General features: G+C 40.2%; 2 protein-coding genes across 5 annotated transcripts; one reads left to right on the top strand and one right to left on the bottom strand.

Moving 5' to 3' along the window:
- Positions 1-2,468: 2,468 nt before the first annotated feature.
- Positions 2,469-3,817, bottom strand: HINT2_1 (Histidine triad nucleotide-binding protein 2, mitochondrial; the record flags this gene model as incomplete). 2 transcript variants are annotated; one of them, XM_051210152.1, is made up of 3 exons in its annotated part: positions 2,469-3,147; positions 3,189-3,460; positions 3,503-3,817. In XM_051210152.1, the coding sequence occupies 2 exons, from the start codon at positions 3,815-3,817 to the stop codon at positions 3,296-3,298; spliced, it is 480 nt and encodes a 159-aa protein (XP_051070119.1). In that variant the 3' UTR covers positions 2,469-3,147; positions 3,189-3,295. The 2 variants fall into 2 exon arrangements, with proteins under 2 accessions (XP_051070119.1, XP_012800739.1); XM_012945285.2 differs by lacking the exon at positions 2,469-3,147 and having other exon boundaries at positions 3,189-3,817.
- A 7,426-nt stretch (positions 3,818-11,243) lies between these two features.
- NOP56_1 (snoRNP complex protein nop56) lies at positions 11,244-18,048 on the top strand. Of its 3 annotated transcripts, XM_051210148.1 has the most exons (5): positions 11,244-11,286; positions 13,142-13,647; positions 13,687-13,952; positions 13,992-14,515; positions 17,320-18,048. In XM_051210148.1, the coding sequence occupies exons 1-5, from the start codon at positions 11,281-11,283 to the stop codon at positions 17,863-17,865; spliced, it is 1,848 nt and encodes a 615-aa protein (XP_051070116.1). In that variant the 5' UTR covers positions 11,244-11,280; the 3' UTR covers positions 17,866-18,048. The 3 variants fall into 3 exon arrangements, with proteins under 3 accessions (XP_051070116.1, XP_051070117.1, XP_051070118.1); XM_051210149.1 differs by having other exon boundaries at positions 13,142-13,952; positions 17,320-17,994; XM_051210150.1 differs by lacking the exons at positions 13,687-13,952; positions 13,992-14,515 and having other exon boundaries at positions 17,320-17,994.
- Positions 18,049-18,528: the final 480 nt, after the last annotated feature.

The raw sequence follows: 18,528 nt of genomic DNA, 5'->3' as shown, positions 1-18,528 counted from the left end.
AAGGTAGCTAGTAGGAAACCTTGTGTGATCGATATTTCACGCTAGTTGGAAGGCATCAACAAACTGAAGAATGAATGAACCATTACATTAAATGGCTTTGTAAAGATTTTTTGTATAGTTGGGTCGTAAATATGTACAAAAGGGTAGTATACTCATCGCAAGACTTGATAGTTTTGAGGGTGATGTAGGGTTGTGGATAGTTATAAGGTTTCAAGATGATATTTCATTGTTTTCAACTAGTTGATTGTTTGACGATCTTGAATTGAATGTTGAGTGGTCAAAGAGAGAACGAAAATAATTAATTCTGAACATATCATTATTTTCTACAAGTTAGACAAATCCAGGTCATGCATGGTGTGTACGACTACAGGATTCATGTATCAATATTCACCACGTACACAAGCGATCGTAGTAATCCGACGAACTAATATTCGAAGGAGTTTTGTGGAGATTTTAGAAATTTCAACTAGTTGAAATTTCTAGTTCTTCTGGTTTTGAAAGATTTTCTGAAGGCGACAGCTAAGAGTCTAATAGATATTTCTTGAAATCTATCAACTTAAGAGATTCCGGTAACATTACCGGTGGATTAATGACGTATTGTCCGCTTGAATTGAGTGTGCAGATTAGAATTTATTTATTTGAACACACAGATATTGGTAGAAAGGGGCACTGAATACATATGCACCACTTGATTTGTGTGGGCTGTGATACTGCTTGGGTGCCCAAACCGAAGCAGGTGATTTTCTTAGGGAGCCTTCGACCTAAATGTCTGGTCCACAAGGCAATAGAGCAACGTCAGGAGATGCAGTCCCATGGTAGCCGGTCACCAATAATTGGTCCATACTCCATTTGTCGCTTCAGGTTCCTGGAGCCCGTGTGCACCATTGGTTTGGAATTAGGGTTTTCCAATTTCTTTAAGTGGAGTCTTCGTGTTCACCAACCCGATTAAAGCGCTGGATATTCGTCCTTCGTCCTCTCAATTTCGCAAACAACACCCCTTCCACAAGAAAGCACTGAGTAGGACTTCTCTGGCAGTGGTTGTATACGCGTGGTAATGTGAGAGAATTTGGATAGGTAGAGCTAACTCTCCCCACTTTCGGCCGTACCAATGCATTCTTCCAAGTTAACCGATGTAGGCTCCAATCTTGCAACATTTTCTGTAATTTATGTTTGATTTGCACAGAAAATGCCCGAATCTATGTTTAATGCCTCTTAACCTAACTAAAAACACTTGATTTAGGGTTTAACTAGTTATTTACTTCAGTTTCCAACTAATTGGATGAAATAGTTAGCCTCACTTAAAATATTTGTAGCTTACAACAAACTAGACTTAATGAATCATCGCAATTTGTAACACATGATAACAACCCCAAAAGATCAAATTAATAAAACACAAAAATAGTGGGAAGAGGATAAATATTTAATATGTTTTTAATAATAACACAGAAATCATTCCATTGAAGGGACAATGAATCTTACAACGTAACCCTAGAAGTGGGGAATTTTGCATTTCTTGCTACGAATAACGGATGAGTGAAATTTAATACCTTTGTTTTCATTAATTTCCTTGGCTATGTTTTCAGCATATATATATATATATATATGTCATTAGCGGAAATATTTATCAAATGAATCACATATATAAGGCATACCTCACTGAAAACCAGTATGATTATCCGTAGAACTTCTGTTATTGACGTAGAAGTCGACAACAGGAAACGTTCACCTGAACAAGTATAAGGCCCTCCTGACTGGCGAACGTTCTTGAAAAGAAACTAAATCAAGTCAACAGATAAAAGACATTCTTCTAATGGATTAAAAGATAAGAGAGCCTGTACTACATGGAAGCACAGTTTGTTCTTGCCTTTTGGATTTGTCTGGTGTATCGGTTGAGTTCCTCTGACATACTTAAGGGAGAGGACATTTTATTTCTGAAATCATGGCATCCCATACATAATAATCAGACCAGGAAAAATGATTAAGATAGTCTTAAGAAAAGAGCACCGCGTTAAAGTTGAACAGTAGGCAGTCAAGTTGAGAGTTCGAAATTGTTCTATTCATTCAGGACTATGTTTTGAAGACAACAGAATTTTTTTAAGCGTAAAGCATACCGAAGCTTTTTAAAAAAGTGATATACAGCAAGGTACGATCTGAAGTCCTCTATTATTTCCACTCTATATCAATGAGCAACGAACTATTTTAATGGTTGGCACTCCTATCTGTAAATGACATAAAAGTTCGAAGAATAATAAGCAGTAACCCAATTAACTTGAGCCTCAAGTTGATTAAGTAAAATTAGATTGTCTGAAATTGCGATCTGGATTAGAAAACTCCAGAAAGGGTGAAGAAATGAACATCGGTCACGATAACAGTTACAATTAAGCTAACAAGGAGACAATGCTCCCACAAGTCCACTATCAAAAAATTCCTGGTATAATTGTAAACGATAACTTAATAACGCCTGTACACTTCTCAGACCCTTCGATGTTTCGACGGAGTTTTAAATTTTATATCTCACCTACATGATAACTAATACAAGTCAATTACGTGGACGAACCAATAGGATTTCAGCGTTATTCCTACAATACGGTCGATGTTATCTTGTGATGAAAACCTTACAACTCATACATAAAGGTTCGTTATTCATGTTAAAACTGTTTATCAGTTATAATTGTATGACTTCTTCACCATAAATCGCTTCATAATTAAAGTCTTTTCATAGACCAAAAAGTAGTTTACGGTTGTTCATGAATTTTAATTCTATCTGATATTCCAATAAGAGTATTGCACCCGACTAGGTAGTCCATATCTAATCGAAGTTGCTGATTAACGGGTATCAAGTTTACAACACACCTCTGCAATCGCCCTCATGAGGAGCGATTGAAACGTCTAAATCGTCTTCCATTAGTTTGCTATAGAAAGAGGTGACTTCTTACTGCGATCCTATGTTTTAAGTAATGATTTAAGCGTTATCTTATCTTCTTTGTTCTTTTGAAGACTAATAATCCCATAAGTTATCACAGAAATTTCGAACCTTAAGGTTCCAGTCTGGATTCTGTGTTTTTCTATTGAGTAATCAAAAACTGGGACACTATCCAAAAAGTATTATCAACCCTTATCAGTGAATATTAGGAAGAAACTTGACATCTACATTTACTGTGAAGATTACCAAAGGTTAACCAACCTACCATTCTCATTACTGAAGAACAAGTTAAAAAAGACCCAAAAACCATATCTATAGGAAGTCAAAATGTATTTAATTCCAATGGTAATAAACAATATATTCCATAGCGATCTAACCAGGTGGCCATTGCATTTGTCGACCTCCAAGGACATGAAGATGTAAGTGATATACAGATTGTGCACCATCAGGACCGTTATTCACAACAACACGATAACCAGAAGCTAATCCTTCTTTTTGAGCAACTTGACTGCATACAAGCATTAAGTGGCCTAAGAGCTTAACATATATAGTCATATGAAAACGGAGAAACGGGAATACCTTTTCGTGTTCTGAACTCGCTGAATCAAGTGTCGGAATTTGTTTTTTCGGAATAACTAGGAAATGTGTTGGCGCTTGAGGACTGATATCTCTAAAAGCAAGACAATCATCATCTTCATAAATTATATCAGCTGGGATTTCTTTGTCAATAATTTTTGAAAAAATTGTAGGTCCTTGAGTACGCACAGAAGTCCTGGCTTTTTCTACTTCTGACGACATCCTTCTGCCGATATTAGAAAAAACAGTGTTCAGTGAATTTTTATGACCAGACAGCGACCCCAAGACGAGAAAAATCGGAAGGTTCAAAAGGCGCATGAGAACACAACCTTCATCAACGGTACAGACAAAAAGCCAGTTAGCAGAACGATAGGAGGCTGGGTAGCCTGTGTTAGTCTTAGAAATGGTGATCTCTCAGTTTCAGGAGGCTATTGAGTTAACACCAAATGATAAGTATGAATTTTTTTAGAGCCATTTTAAACTAGGAATAAGCGACCGTCTCAAGGAGGCGATTTTTAGACAATTCCTCCCGTCGATGGAGGAACGCTTGGGGGCGCTTTTATCACGTCACTCCCTGGGTGACACTAAGCCGAGCCACCACTTCATGCGCCCGCAATCTCTCATGGGACACACGACAGTAGACTCTGAAATAGCTAAAGAACTGTGGTTCGCATCCCTACCTGTGAATATACAACCCACAGTTACGGCTCTGTTCGAGTACACCCCGCTTAGGCAGGCGGCCCTCAATGCAGATAAAATATTGGCACGGATCAGCACCCGAGACAGCTATATAGTTGCCTCAACATCACGTTCAAACTTAGACGTCACTTTCCCGCTCATGGTGATAGGGGCGGCTGTATTCACACACGTCTCGATTTTCGAGATCGTTCCGATGTACCAGAAACCCACGTCCCTAAAGCTAGATCACGCTCTCGTAAAGCCGTAACCACTCGCACAATGCAGGCATCTTCCAAGCCACGCCAAAAGTGGCTTCGGAAGCTAGTGCGGGTTGGTGATGGTTCCACCGTGTTTTCGGGTCCAGTGCCCTCCGTTGTCGAGCTCCCTGCTCGTACGACGCGGAAAACTCCCGAGCCGACGAGTAAAAGCCGCCGCACTCGTCGGCCTCTTACTCCAGGTTGGGCGTTTATTTTATGTTCACGATTATCGCACTAACGCTAGGTACCTAGTGGATACAAGTGCTCAAGTTTCTGTCGTACCTATTGGTAACAGTAATTCACAAGCTAAGGTGCTTCGACTACGCGCTGCGAATGACTCAGCCATCCTACCTACGTTACGTGACAACTCGTGGTCAACCTGGGAAACCGACGACGGTATCTGTGGACGTTCATCATTGCTGATGTTCCCACAGCCATACTAGGTATCGATTTCCTACAGCACTACGAATTTCTTGCCGATTCACGTAAGCTGCAGCTAATCGACATTTCGTCAGGCAGTAAATTCATGGGCTGCAAAGCCCACATGAACGCGGACCGAATCCTCGTCACTTTTTACTCGCGTGACGACAAATTCCACGCTCTATTCGAGAAATTCTCCACACTAACTAAACCACTCGAGGAGCTTCTATCGGTGACCAGTCGTGTGGTACACCACATAGTCACCCGCGGACCGCCGGTCACGGCACGACCTCGCCGACTGGCACCGGACAAATTAGCCTTCACTAAACATGAGTTTGACAGTTTACTAGCTACTGGTATTATTCGTCCCTCTCACAGTCCATGGGCCTCTCCTCTTCATATGGTGCGCAAAAAACATGGGGTTAGTTGGAGACCGTGCGGCGACTACCGAGCTTTAAACGTAGTTACGCACTTTGATAGCTACTCCATCCCCCACATACACGACATCACGGCATCGCTCAAGGGCACGATTATCTTTTCTAAGGTCAATCTGGTACGAGCATATCATCAGATCCTAGTCGCCTTTGAAGACATCGAGAAAACTGCTATGACGACTCCTTTCTGTTTGTTTGAGTTTCTACGAATGCCATTTGGATTACGGAATACTGCTTAAACTTTTCAAAGGTTTATCGGTAGCATAGTACGAGACTTAGATTTTGTTCACGTCTTTATTGATGACCTGTTAATCACATCATCAAACGTAGATGAACATTATCAGCACCTAACACTCCTATTCCAGCGCCTTTCGGATAATGGAATAATAGTCAACCCGGACAAGTGTGAACTGGGCAAAACGGGATTAAAATTCATAGGTCACATTATTAAGTAAGAGGGTATTTTACCATGTGAGGACAAAGTACGTACAATAATGGAGTACACCGTACCGTCCACACCCAAAAAACTGAAGGAATTGCTTGGTTCGGTTAACTTCTACCGTCGTTTCATCCCACACGCGGCAGAACGGTTACGACCATTAACCGACTTACTTCGCGGTGATCCACGGAAATTAGAATTGAACGATGTTGCACGTACTTCGTTTTCAGAGATCAAAACGGCCCTGGCTGAAGTCACACTCCTCGCTCATCCTGACCCATCAACCACGCCTAGTATAGCGGTTGATGCATCGGATTTTGCTATAGGAGCTGTTATGCAACAGAAAATCTCTGGAAGCTGTAAACCTCTCGAATTTTTCTCACGACGCCTCAATTCCACGGAGACGATATATAGCGCTTTAGGTTGAGAACTGCTAGCAGCCTACTGTGCCATCAAACATTTCCGGCAGTAGAAGGCCGCGGTTTCGTCTTGTTCACTGGCCATAGGTCTTTAACGTATGCTCTGCATACCAAGTCTGACCACTACTCACCACGAGAGTGCAGACATTTGGACTATATATCTCACTTCACGACAGACCTTCGTCACATCAAAGGGGAGTCCAACCATGCTGCTGATGCTCTGTCACGTACTCAAGTGAATGCAGTTACTTTACCGGTGCTCGATCTTCCTGCTATGGCAGCCGCCCAAGCAGGCGATCCCTCTTGCGCAGAAGCACAACATTCTACATCTCGTCAGTGCCTGGAAGTAGCCCTAGCTACTAGCTCAGCTACTATACTTTGTGATACTTCTACTGGTTTTCCCCAACTTATCATACCCTCCGCTTACCGTCGTCTCATCTTCGATGCCCTGCATGGACTCTCTCATCCAGGTATCACAGCCACATTACACCTCCTGGCTGCACGTTACGTCTGGCCGTCCATGAATAAAGATGTCCGTATGTGGGTAAAGCAATACTTACAGTGTCAACGATCAAATTGCACAGGCAAGTAGTTGCCCCCATTCACACGTTCGATACGCCTGATGTTCGCTTCGATCACATTCATATAGACATTGTGGGACCATTGCCACCATCGCATGGGTATAATCACATACTTACACTCATCGATCGTTTTACAAGATGGCCGGAAGCTATTCCCATCACGTCTATCACGGCGAAGACAGTTGGTCGCCGCTTCATAGAACGATGGATAGCGCCTTACGGTTGTACTTCGACTGTCACGACCGACCGAGGACAACAATTCGAGTCCGGATCGTTCTTCTCGCTGACCTGACTGTTTGGCACGGAACACATACACACTGCCGCTCACCACCCAGCATCACTTGGTTTAGTTGAACGGTCTCATCGTCAACTTAAAGGTGCTCTTCGAGCACACGAAACCATCAATTAGTACGAAACCTTACCGCTCGTCCTTAAAGGCGGATATTCAATGTTCCGCCGCTGAACTTGTATACGGCACGACATTGCGTCTGCCTGTGGAATTCTTCACATCACGGAGCAGTAACGACTTTGGTAAATCAGACTACGTCTGACGACTGTCTGAATTATGCGAACACTGCCTTCGGTGTCAACTAGAATACAACATCGACAGGTCGCTCTCCCTCGAGAGTTATCTAACTGTTCACACGTTTTCATTCAAGTAGATTTGGTACGCAAACCTTTGCGGTAGCGTTACGAAGGCCCTTTTCACATGACTTCTCGTCACGAAACGACCTTCAAGGTTGATCGACATGGCCGCATCAAGATCGTCAGCATTGATCGTCTCAAACCAGCACACATTGATGACAGTGACCTACCTGATAACTTGAGACTCATTGTTAGACCCGTCAAAATTACTAGCGAAATCTCTACATCTATTTCAGATTCCACGCCAGATACATCAGAGACCTCATTCTCACGTCCCAGTCAATAGCGCGTGTCATCTGCACCATCTATGGACGAGACTTCAATCTCACGTTCAGGTCAGCAGACCACGCCGCCCTTGACTTCGGGTGCGATCGCAGGCTCATGAAGTACGAACGAGACTAGCGTCTCACGTTCCAGTCGCCGAGTACGCCTACCCGTACGCTTTCGCGCTAACCACCTAATCAACAACGAATACGATATAGAACTCTCAACCTATACTACATGCATGCTACACCTTTTCTTTTTCCTTGATTTTTTTAATCCTGACCCCACGCCTCTGACCATCGCCCGTTCGGTACCGTCGACTTCAGTCAACCTTGGCGAAAGCTGGCCTGATCACTCACGCTCCTGTCAACGCAGTCAGTCGATTTTCTTGTTCCGAATATTGTCTGGAATACATTTGGACTCGCACTTGGTTGTTATGGTCGCTTCTGGTTTATTGACTCAACGTGGTTTCGTCCTACGTCTGCTGCGTTTCTGGTCCGAACCCCTACGGACGCAATCTTCAGACCTTGGATATAAACCACTCTGGTGTGGTATGCTAACTCGAGTAACAAATACAGTACGTTTCTCTTGGTACTGTTTTACGTGAAAGAATTTCAGAGGCAACTCGAGGATCAACGATCGCTTCCTGTTCCGCCAACCCTTTCGTCCTACAATCGCACGTTCGCTGATCAGTCCCACGAACGAAACCGCTACGTATCGAAAGTGTAAACCCTTTCTAGCGAGAGGATACTGTAGTGACCTGCTTTTATGAAGAGAACGTGATTGGTGTAATGGGAACAATTATTGTTAAAACCAATTGTACCAGTGATTGTTTTACTGTACCTGTTTGTTTAACTGTACTAAAACCATACCTTCTTTCGTTAACTGTGACCTCGCACGCTTTCGTTTACGCTACGTAGTCCCGCTTGTACTATTTGGCACGATCTCGGTATTATTTCGATACCACGAAATTGCTAAAAATATATTGTATTACGACACTCATTTGTCTTTTAGTTTTTGGTCTACGAAGGGGTCAAGCCCAATATCTGGCACGTAATCTTCCTATAGTGGTGATCATAGTCAATCGCGACTCGACGCCTACTACAAGTCAAAGCGATTGGAGATACAAACTTCACAAAAGATGTTTCGGTTCGTTTTTGAGAACTAGAATTTAAACATGATGTATATGTTTCAAGAATTATGTGAGAATGGTCCCAGGTCATCACTATCGGATGGTAACCCAGACAAAAATGAGTTATTTCCTGATTATTTCAACAAATGGGACACAATGGAGATGCTTTTCTTGCAGAAATAGTCAGATAATCCTTGTCAACGTCCGACTGATGCTCTGTCCTATGAACGTCCTGTCTTCAAACGACTAAATGGTTCTGTTATTGAAAAAATTAACAGCACCTTGTGAATTCCATCCTAGGCTAATGAGTGGACTAACATTGTCAATGAAGTTGGTGTATTGGGACGGTTGACGTTTGTCTGCTCATGCCGAGGTTGGATTGTGTAACGCTTGTCCAACCATTTCAGTCGATCCCTCAGTTTTGTTTCCGGCTGACATGCGGATATGTTTATCGTCCCCAAAGTAGCGAGCGTTAGGTGCGTGCAAACAATAAGTGTTGGTGATGTTTATCAGTTTAATTAACTCGCGAACTTCTCTATAACGTATTAGATAATGAAAGCTGTAAGGTCGGTGAACTGTCACTGTGACCTAGCCAAGTCATCTGGCAGTCGGGTTGCTGAATATCGAACAGTTCACCGATCCTCGTCAAGACTGAGGAAAATCAGCGCGTATTATTAGTTGCACGCCGTGGACTGGCGGGCATTAGCAGGTGGTTACCCTTTTCTTCTTGTACGCACATCAATATATTTCTGTAGTAACGTTGTTGGTATCGTACGGTCACTAAAGTAGTCATAGTACTTGGTTACAATGAAAAGGTGGTCCACGTTGGGCAGTAATCTGAAAGTGTAACTGTAAGGTAAGCTGGTTGGTCTCGCCTGTTCCGTTCAACGCAAGTAGGCATCCAGACCATGATTACAGATCGCCTACGTTGGAGACCTTCGTTGGTAAGCCCGACGTGATCAACACAACCATTTATCTGTTCAATTATTTGGGAATCAGGAATATTGAAACCACAAGCGCGTTTGTTTGTTTTTTAGTTTCAGAATTTAGTGAATATGTTTACAGACTAGTATTAGCCGTTCACATATCAACCGCAAAAGATAGCGTATTGAGGCGTCGAAAAACATGTTTTTGCACGTTAAATTTCGAACAATCAGTTTGCGCTATTATGAAGGAGCCAAAATCATGGATCTAGTCTAGTTTGCAGTAACCACTTATATGCTACCAAATGGAAGAACCATTTTACATAGCTTGCTGTTAAGATAAAAGTACTGAAACTGATAAAATTACTGATAAAGGTACTGATAAAGTACTGAAACTGGTTGTTTACTGTTTTATTTCATGTAAACAGTGAACTTCCTACTTTCGTCTTCTGATTAATACGCGACTCACGTGTTTGTCAACCACAACTACTTGTTTCTCAACTTGCTCTCTATAAAACATTCATACAGACGATGGAATTGGGCGTTCCTGATTTTTTTCAACGGAAATTCGCGGTTAGTACAACAAGTGAATAGCTACAGAAACGGTTTGATACGATCAAATAAAGTTATGGTATCCAGATTGCTGGAATTTCGTGCTCATAAACCCTACGTATTGTGAACCAACAAGTTGAGCGACGATCCGGTAATAGCAGTGATGCTTAAAACTCATAAAATACCTGTACAAATTTACTTCCAAGCCTGTTTGGTGTCTAAACGCTTGGTATAATCAAGGCCATGCGATAACTGGTACATACATCCTAAACGAATACAAACTAATCATATGTCAAAAGGGAAAGAGATAATTTGAACACAGCCGAAATTACTTGCAACGGTTTTTGATCTAACCCACCTTTAGTTCTCCAGCTTTCCAATGAACTGGGTCCCAGAAAACTTTAAACGCAAAATACGAGGCAAAAGTCATTTACTCCGTAAATGAGGATAGCTTATTCCATGAGTAGGTATAATTGCGGTCTAAATCGGTATTCGTACGTTTATCTTTGTTACTATAATAATAAGCCTAAACCCACACTTGTAGATTTGTCATGATGTGACTGTTTGTTTTATAAGACCTTGCGTGGAAGTCACATCATTGTCTATTCTGACCCGTCGTATCGTGAAAATCTGCAAGTAGTGAATTACTGAAATTCTCTCCCAGAACACAACTATCTATGCTGACTGACTAACCGTTCCCACTTAGTGGTATCAGAATGACTGGTACCAACTGTTCTAACTGGTTATGAATATTTTTTCGATCACTTATTTATAGAGGTATATTACTTAATCTAGAAATTTGAACCATTTTGAACCATTTGAACACCTTAAAAACAAGCGAACCAGGAGAAACGCATACACTTGAGCATGGCTCATGGCATCTTCTGTTGATATATTCAAAACGAGTTTGAACCTCCACAGTGTTACAAACTGCAAGGAATAATATAGGTTGATAGACCTCCTATCCTCATTACTGAAGACTGAAATATTTAATCCAGATCGGAATTTGTAGGTCATACGCGCGATGATTTGAGATCATGACGGTACGTGCACGCTATGCGATGGCTTTGGCTATTTTCTAACATTTCGGTCTGCATACTTGTGTAAATATCTTTGAATCCTGAAAGTCGTACTTATGAAGCTAAACGGTCCATCCGATTCTCATGATTTAAATCTTGTTTATTAATTGGAGTAACTAGGATTATTCCAATTAGATGGTAATGTCCATCGGTGGAGTTTGAGTACGTATCTATAGAAAAGTAGTGCATTACATAACGTATGAATAGCACTAAGTGGTTTTTGTGTTCTGTACCGAAAGACTCCAAGATGCTATCGTGTTTTAATATTTAAAATGAGCGATTTATTTGTCATTGTAGCGATACAGAATGAGACCTTGTCAATAATAAAAACGTTTTACCGAAGGTTAGTGCAGGAAGTTCGAACTCGTGATGAAAAACTACATCTTTTGGTATTATGGAGGTTTTTCATACTCTGTAAAAATATAAATTAATACTTCAGTCCTGTTGAACTCCAGGAGCCTCTGACAACAGTAGAATGTTAGTGAAACATTCCAGTTTAATGTTTTTCATCCAATGTACTTTGGAGTCTAGCCCCGTCAATTTTATTCCAGTATTACAGTTTGTGGCCTCTTTATCACAAATTCCAAGGTTTTTGTAGAGGGAGAGCCTTGCTACTTCACAAAAATGTCTAAGCAGCATATCGCTTTGTTGAGTGTTATCGACCATCGGATTCAAAATGTACTGACCTGATATTGTTAAGGCTGTTTGTTCTAAGTACCTAACAGTATGTCCTATATTAGTCTTTGCGTAATACAATTGCGTTCACACAGAATGGTGTAAGTTTCAGTTATTACTAGGTCCATCATGGCCATTTCTTGCCTTACCGTCTCTGCCTATTTTAACTTGCAAAATCACAAAATTAATTGAAAGACAATTTGCTAATCTACACATTCAACCACTGTCCGTCTTCGATTTTCACAGTTCAGTGAAGACTAGTTCTAACAAATAGTGATCTGATTTCAGGTACATCACTCAACTTGGTAAGTAAATCACACATCACTACTGTATGTAGTGGGATAACATATGGCACAGTAATAGTATTTCTTTAATATGTCTGTTAAATGTCAGGTAATTTAAATTATCATGGAAGTTAAGATTACTCATTAGTATTTTGCAAAAGTAAATCGCCATGGTAATTATGGTATTTTCTCAAACGATATACAACTCATGAAGTCAACGTTTTCATTTATCTGTATTTTGCAAGGGTTTTTCATTTCGTGTTAGCAGCTACTTTTCGTCCGATTTTACTGGCAAGTCGGTTTTCTTTTTACTCGTCGACTGTCAGACCAAAGTCTCGTGATTGTTTCTTGAAACTCAATACACTTAACGTTTATAAACACTTCGAAAAACTCCATATTATACAACCAAAGGGGTGGTATATTATTCCATTCATTATAAAACGCAATATTAAATTTTGCGTGTCTAACTCTAACTGATTCCAGTTAGATCACATGAACTGGTTGTTTGAATTTATTAACTAAATGCAAAGAACACCATTCAGTATAACAGTCAAAATAAAGTTAAAAATCCAATGATAACGTAACTAATTTATCAATCGGAAATAAGTTTTTATGTTACGAAAGCACCACTCATGGCAAGTTTTATTTTTATTTAAACGCGGATACTGGTACAAGGAGGCACCAAATATATATACGCCACACATCATTCGATTCGTGTGAGGGCTGGGATATTTCCCAAAGTAGGTAAGTAAATCACACAGGATAAATATACTTTTGATCCGTTGATTTGATTGTAATGTTTTCACTAAAAATATTTCATCTCGTAGTATACATTTTTATGATGCCTTTTTTCTTTGCAGAAGGTCTATATTCTGTATGAGCACGCGTTAGGATATGCACTGTTCCGAGTTAAAGTCAAATCATTAGAAACTTCAGATGCCGTTGCTGCGTTACAACAGTTAGCTGCAGATCTGTTAAACGATGAAGAAGAGTTTATGAAATGTTTTAAACTGCACGCATTTGTGCCTTTCTCCTCCTCAGCTAGTGCTCTACAAAATTGTAATGGGATATCAGAAGGTGTTGTTCCACAGGAACTTAAAACGTTCATAGAGGAGAATTTACCGGCTTCCGATGTTTTGCTGTGCATCTCAGACCGGAAACTTGCTGAATCTCTTAAAGCGCCTGAAGTTGGATTGCCTGAAACTATTGCATGTTCATCTGAATCCATTCTTCACGAAGTCTTTCGGGCTCTCCGATTTTACTTTCCTAAATACATCAAAGAATTTTCGCATTTCGATGAATCAAAAGCTCAAATAGGTTTGGGTCATAGTTACTCTAGAGCCAAAGTGAAATTTAATATATACAGGTTTGTTTATTTTTATCCTTTACTTATCTATTTGTTTAGAAACGACAATATGATTATTCAGTCCATAAATTTACTAGACCAATTAGATAAAGATGTGAATAACTTTTGCATGCGTGTCAAAGAATGGTTCTCTTATCATTTCCCGGAATTGTCAAAAATTGTTCCTGACAATCCAACTTTTGTTAAAGTAATCGGTCTTATTCGTACCCGAGCTGGTGCAACAGAAGAAAATCTTGAAGCATTGGAGGCTTTAACTAATAGTCAAGTTGCTTCAGATATCATTGAATCTGCTAAATCATCCGTTGGTATGTTGACATTGTGTTTCTGATTTTAATTGCATGTAGGCTTTGATATTACGGATGATGATGCTGAGAATTTGGCAACATTCACTGAAAAAATTAATGCATTAATTGAACGTAGAAGACTAACACAAGAGTATTTAGCAAAGAAACTTGCTGGTGTTGCCCCAAACTTGAGCACAATGATTGGGGACAGAGTAAGTGCAAGGCTAATTGCTCATGCGGGATCCCTTACGAACTTGGCTAAATTCCCTGCCTCGACAATTCAGATATTGGGGGCGGAAAAAGCGTTATTCAGAGCATTACGAACTCGTGGTGCTACACCAAAGTATGGATTGATTTATCATAGTCAATTTATCACTCGTGCTGCGCGAGAAAATAAGGGGAAGATCTCTAGATTTTTGGCTGCCAAATGTGCTATAGCCTCTCGAATCGACTGCTTTAGTGAAGTGCTTTGTGATATCTATGGAAAACATTTGAAGCAACAAATTGAGGATAGACTGAATTATTTTGAGACTGGCACTACGCCCCCTACAAATGCTGAAGCTATGGCGCGCGCAATTGCTGAGGTTAGTGTACTAGTCTTTAATTATTTATTCAACTGTTAGTTAATCTGACCTCCGTTGATGTAGCAAACAGAAAGTTTACTTTGAGCACGTTGATCAAGCGTTACTCATTTATTTACTTACTAAATTTCGTAGAATATAAACTTTTAGTTTCACGCATTAATCCATAAAAAATTCTAAGAATAATCAACAAAACGAAAATGTCCGTACTGCTGAATAATCCATTTTGCTCGACGTGTTTCTTTCTACAGTTGCCGGAATAACTGTCCAACTCTAAAAGTTTGGTTAGCTTCTACCAACCTGTATCACTTATGGTGTAGGCAAGTTGTCTGTCTGCATATTAAAAAACAACTATACTCCTCAGCAATTCGTTCTGTTCTACTTTTCTGTTGTGAAACGTAACTTTTAAAAGTTGACGTGGCTCAGAATCGGTGAAAGTGGGTCAGAATAGTTCAGTATGTGTCTTCTATTAGATTTCAAGTTTTAAAATTATCTTATAGTTCTTGTTTCTTGTTTTATTTATTTATTTATTTCAACACATAGATAATGATACAAAGAGGCACCAAATACATATGCGCCACACAAATATCATTCGATATGTGTGGAGGCTGTGATACTGCCCGGGTGCCCAAACCGAAGCAGGTGGTTTTCTTAGGGGGCGGCCACCCCCAGAGCCTTCGACCTGAAGGTCTGATACACAAGGCAGTGGAGCAAAGTAAGGAGATGTAGTCACATGGAGGCCGGTGACCAACAACTGGTTCATACGCCATTTGCTCCCGCAGGATACTGGAGCCCATGTGCACCATTGGTTTGGAATCCGGTTAAAGCGCTGGACATTCGCTTTTCGTCCCCTCATTTTCGTAAACAACACCCCTTCCACGTGAAGGAAGTGAGTAGGACTTGCCTGGCAGAGGCTATATACGCGTGGCCATGTGAGAGTATTTCAAGAGGGAGAGCGGACTCTCTCCACTCTCGGCCGTACCAGGGCATTTGGGGGCTTGTTTCTTATCCCACGGATTCATTCTTGAAAGATATTACCAACCACTTATACTGTCACTACTTCTCTGGCATTTTTCCTGTTGATATGGTGTTGCAGCTTGAACCGGTCCACATATTTGTCAGTTCCTACTTGGCGGATATCTCGCTCAGGCTACAAGTGGCCTAAGTCAACACAAGCCAATTGGTCCCTTTGAATCCGTGCCAAGATTTCGTCAGAACTAATGAGATTTCCAATATAATTGAGACTATTGATACACTCAACTACTTTACTCTCGATCATTATTTCAGGCCCTGACAAAAGTCAATCCGAAAACTATTTTACACTTGGAAAGAGAGAACTACATCCCAAACATGCTTGCATTTTTGCTTAAAGTAGTCATAACACAACATTTTGTTAGCGTTTTCACCAGACTAAACTATGCTCTCTGTGTATCCTAAGCCAACAATTGAATCTTCTAGTAGAAGATCAATCCGTGAAGAGTTAGACAATAAGCATGTCTATGGCAAAGTTAAATGAGGGAAACGAACAATCCTGACGAACACTTGAATTAACCAATTCTGATGACAGTAACTGAGGTGTGGCTGAAAGCCTGTCGAACTGTTCCCTAAAAAGTTCTCCCCCTCAGTTGAATCTCTAGGATTGAGAGTGAATAATAGTCCCATCTTTTCCCGAGATAGTTTCACTAACAACCGGATTTTTAATACCCCTCTCCTTGATAAGTCAGAACAGTTGTCTACTGCTACCTATCGCTTCTACCTTTTTCACCTCCGCTTTCGCTACCCACCACTGCTCACGATCATTGCGTAGGCTTTTTATTACCATACGTTTAAGCTGTATTCACTTCTCATTGCGCCTAGAGTCAGAAGGGATACGTTTCTTTGCACCTATCAGTTCAGTGGATGCCCCTCGTACAGAACCAGTCTTAAAATGTGCTGAAAACAAGAAAAACTGAATCATTACAACTCCTTAGGTCATAGTTGTTGTGTTTTCGCTTTCACTACAAGACCTGAATTTACTGACTTTTTTCCGTACATTTATCACGTTGTCAACTGACACTCAACTTGAATTCCCACTTCTCCAAATCCACCAGAAAATCAGAGTAGACTGGTCACAAATATCTTCATTGTAGGTGCGCACCTCTGAGGAGTCTCTCGTTGGGACGAAACAACTGTCATTTATTTGTTGGTTTTCAATGGTTTTCCAACTGAGATCAATCTGTGACGAATACAACCTACAAATTAAATCAATCTCCACAAGACTCTTTAAAGTAAGCAATAGTGACTCTATGCTCATTTGTGACTATCTTTATAAAGAGCCCCCTAAAGTTATAGTGAGAGTTAACGGCGGTAGAGTAATACTATATAAGAAGTGTGAGACAGCTTTCATCAACGAACTGGCATGATAGTTGCATTCTGTTACTAACTGATTAAAGCTGAAACTGTAAACCTCGTGGTGTTTCAATTCAGACATCTATAAGCATCATACTCATCGTGGAACTCGGAGATTCTGGATTACCGGAAATGTTGAGAACTCTCGAAATTGAAAAAAAAGATAGCTTTTTCACACTATATAGTTATCAATAGTTGTCTCATTGACTTTTTATGTCCTTAATGAACGTTAATGTCAACGTTCCAACATTATTGCATAACTTTGATTCTAATAATCATCTATTGTCTATCAATAATAATGTGTAGGATCTGATGTTCATTAGTGCTTTGTTGAACAATTTTATATTCTATGCTTAAAATTAATATTCAGATGATTCAGTCCCTATCCACTTTTTCCTTTGGATATTTTTTTTATCAAGGTGAATAAATATATTCAACGAATGAAGAAAAAAGCTATCAAAACACTGAATAAAAGAGATTCAGATAGTCAAGAAGAAAAAGAAGCAGCTGTCACAACACTTGAAACACCTATATTAGACAGTAAAAAGAAACGTAAGAAAAAGCGTAATTTAATAAATGGGAACATCACCACTACTACTGTTGTGGATGGTGTTTCTAATGATCAGAATGAAATAGTGAATCATGATGAAGGAGAATTAGATCAACAACAACAACAACAACAACAACAAACAACCGAAATGAATCAATATCAACTATTAAATGATAACAAAGGAGAGAAAAGTACAACAATGAAGAAAAAGAAAAAACGTCATCATTCAGAATCGATTGATCTTGTTGAAAATTCAATGTTAACAAATGGTGATCATATTTGTGTAGAAACAATAGAAACATCAATATTATCTAAACGTAAACGATCCGCTTCTGAATCCAGTATACTATTAGAGGATATAAAATCGGATAGTTTAAAAAAGAAGAAAAGGAAAAAAACATCCTATATGATGTGATTGGATTAATTTACATTTAGCTGTGTAAAAGATAATTAGCTCAATTTTTGACTATTTATTGTAAATAGTAACATTATTGGTTATTTTTTGATTGTTGTTGTTGTTGTGGAATATAAAATGTATTATGAATCTCCTATTCTTCTATCTCTACACAAATCTCATTCGATATGTGTGAGGGCTGTGATACTGCCCAGGTGCCCAAACCGAAGCAGGTGGTTTTCTTAGGGGCGGCCACCCCAGAGCCTTCGACCTGAAGGTCTGATCCACAAGGCGGTGGAGCATCGTAAGGAGATGTAGTCACATGGAGGCCGGTGACCAACGATTGGTTCATACGCCATTTGTTCCCGCAGGATACTGGAGCCCATGTGCACCATTGGTTTGGAATCCGGTTAAAGCGCTGGACATTCGCTTTTCGTCCCCTCATTTTCGTAAACAACACCCTTCCACGTGAAGGAAGTGAGTAGGACTTGCCTGGCAGAGGCTATATACGCGTGGCCATGTGAGAGTATTTCAAGAGGGAGAGCGGACTCTCTCCACTCTCGGCCGTACCAGGGCATTTGGGGGCTCGACATTGATTACATAATGATAATGATAATAATGCACCTGGATATTTGTTACATTCTACCATACATCTGACTGTCAGTAGTCCTAATGAACGTCGGA

This window comes from Schistosoma haematobium, chromosome ZW, assembly GCF_000699445.3.
Source record: "Schistosoma haematobium chromosome ZW, whole genome shotgun sequence".
Classification (NCBI taxonomy): domain Eukaryota; kingdom Metazoa; phylum Platyhelminthes; class Trematoda; order Strigeidida; family Schistosomatidae; genus Schistosoma; species Schistosoma haematobium.
Note: the sequence above shows the minus strand (reverse complement) of the source record. Positions and strands in the feature narration are given on the sequence as shown.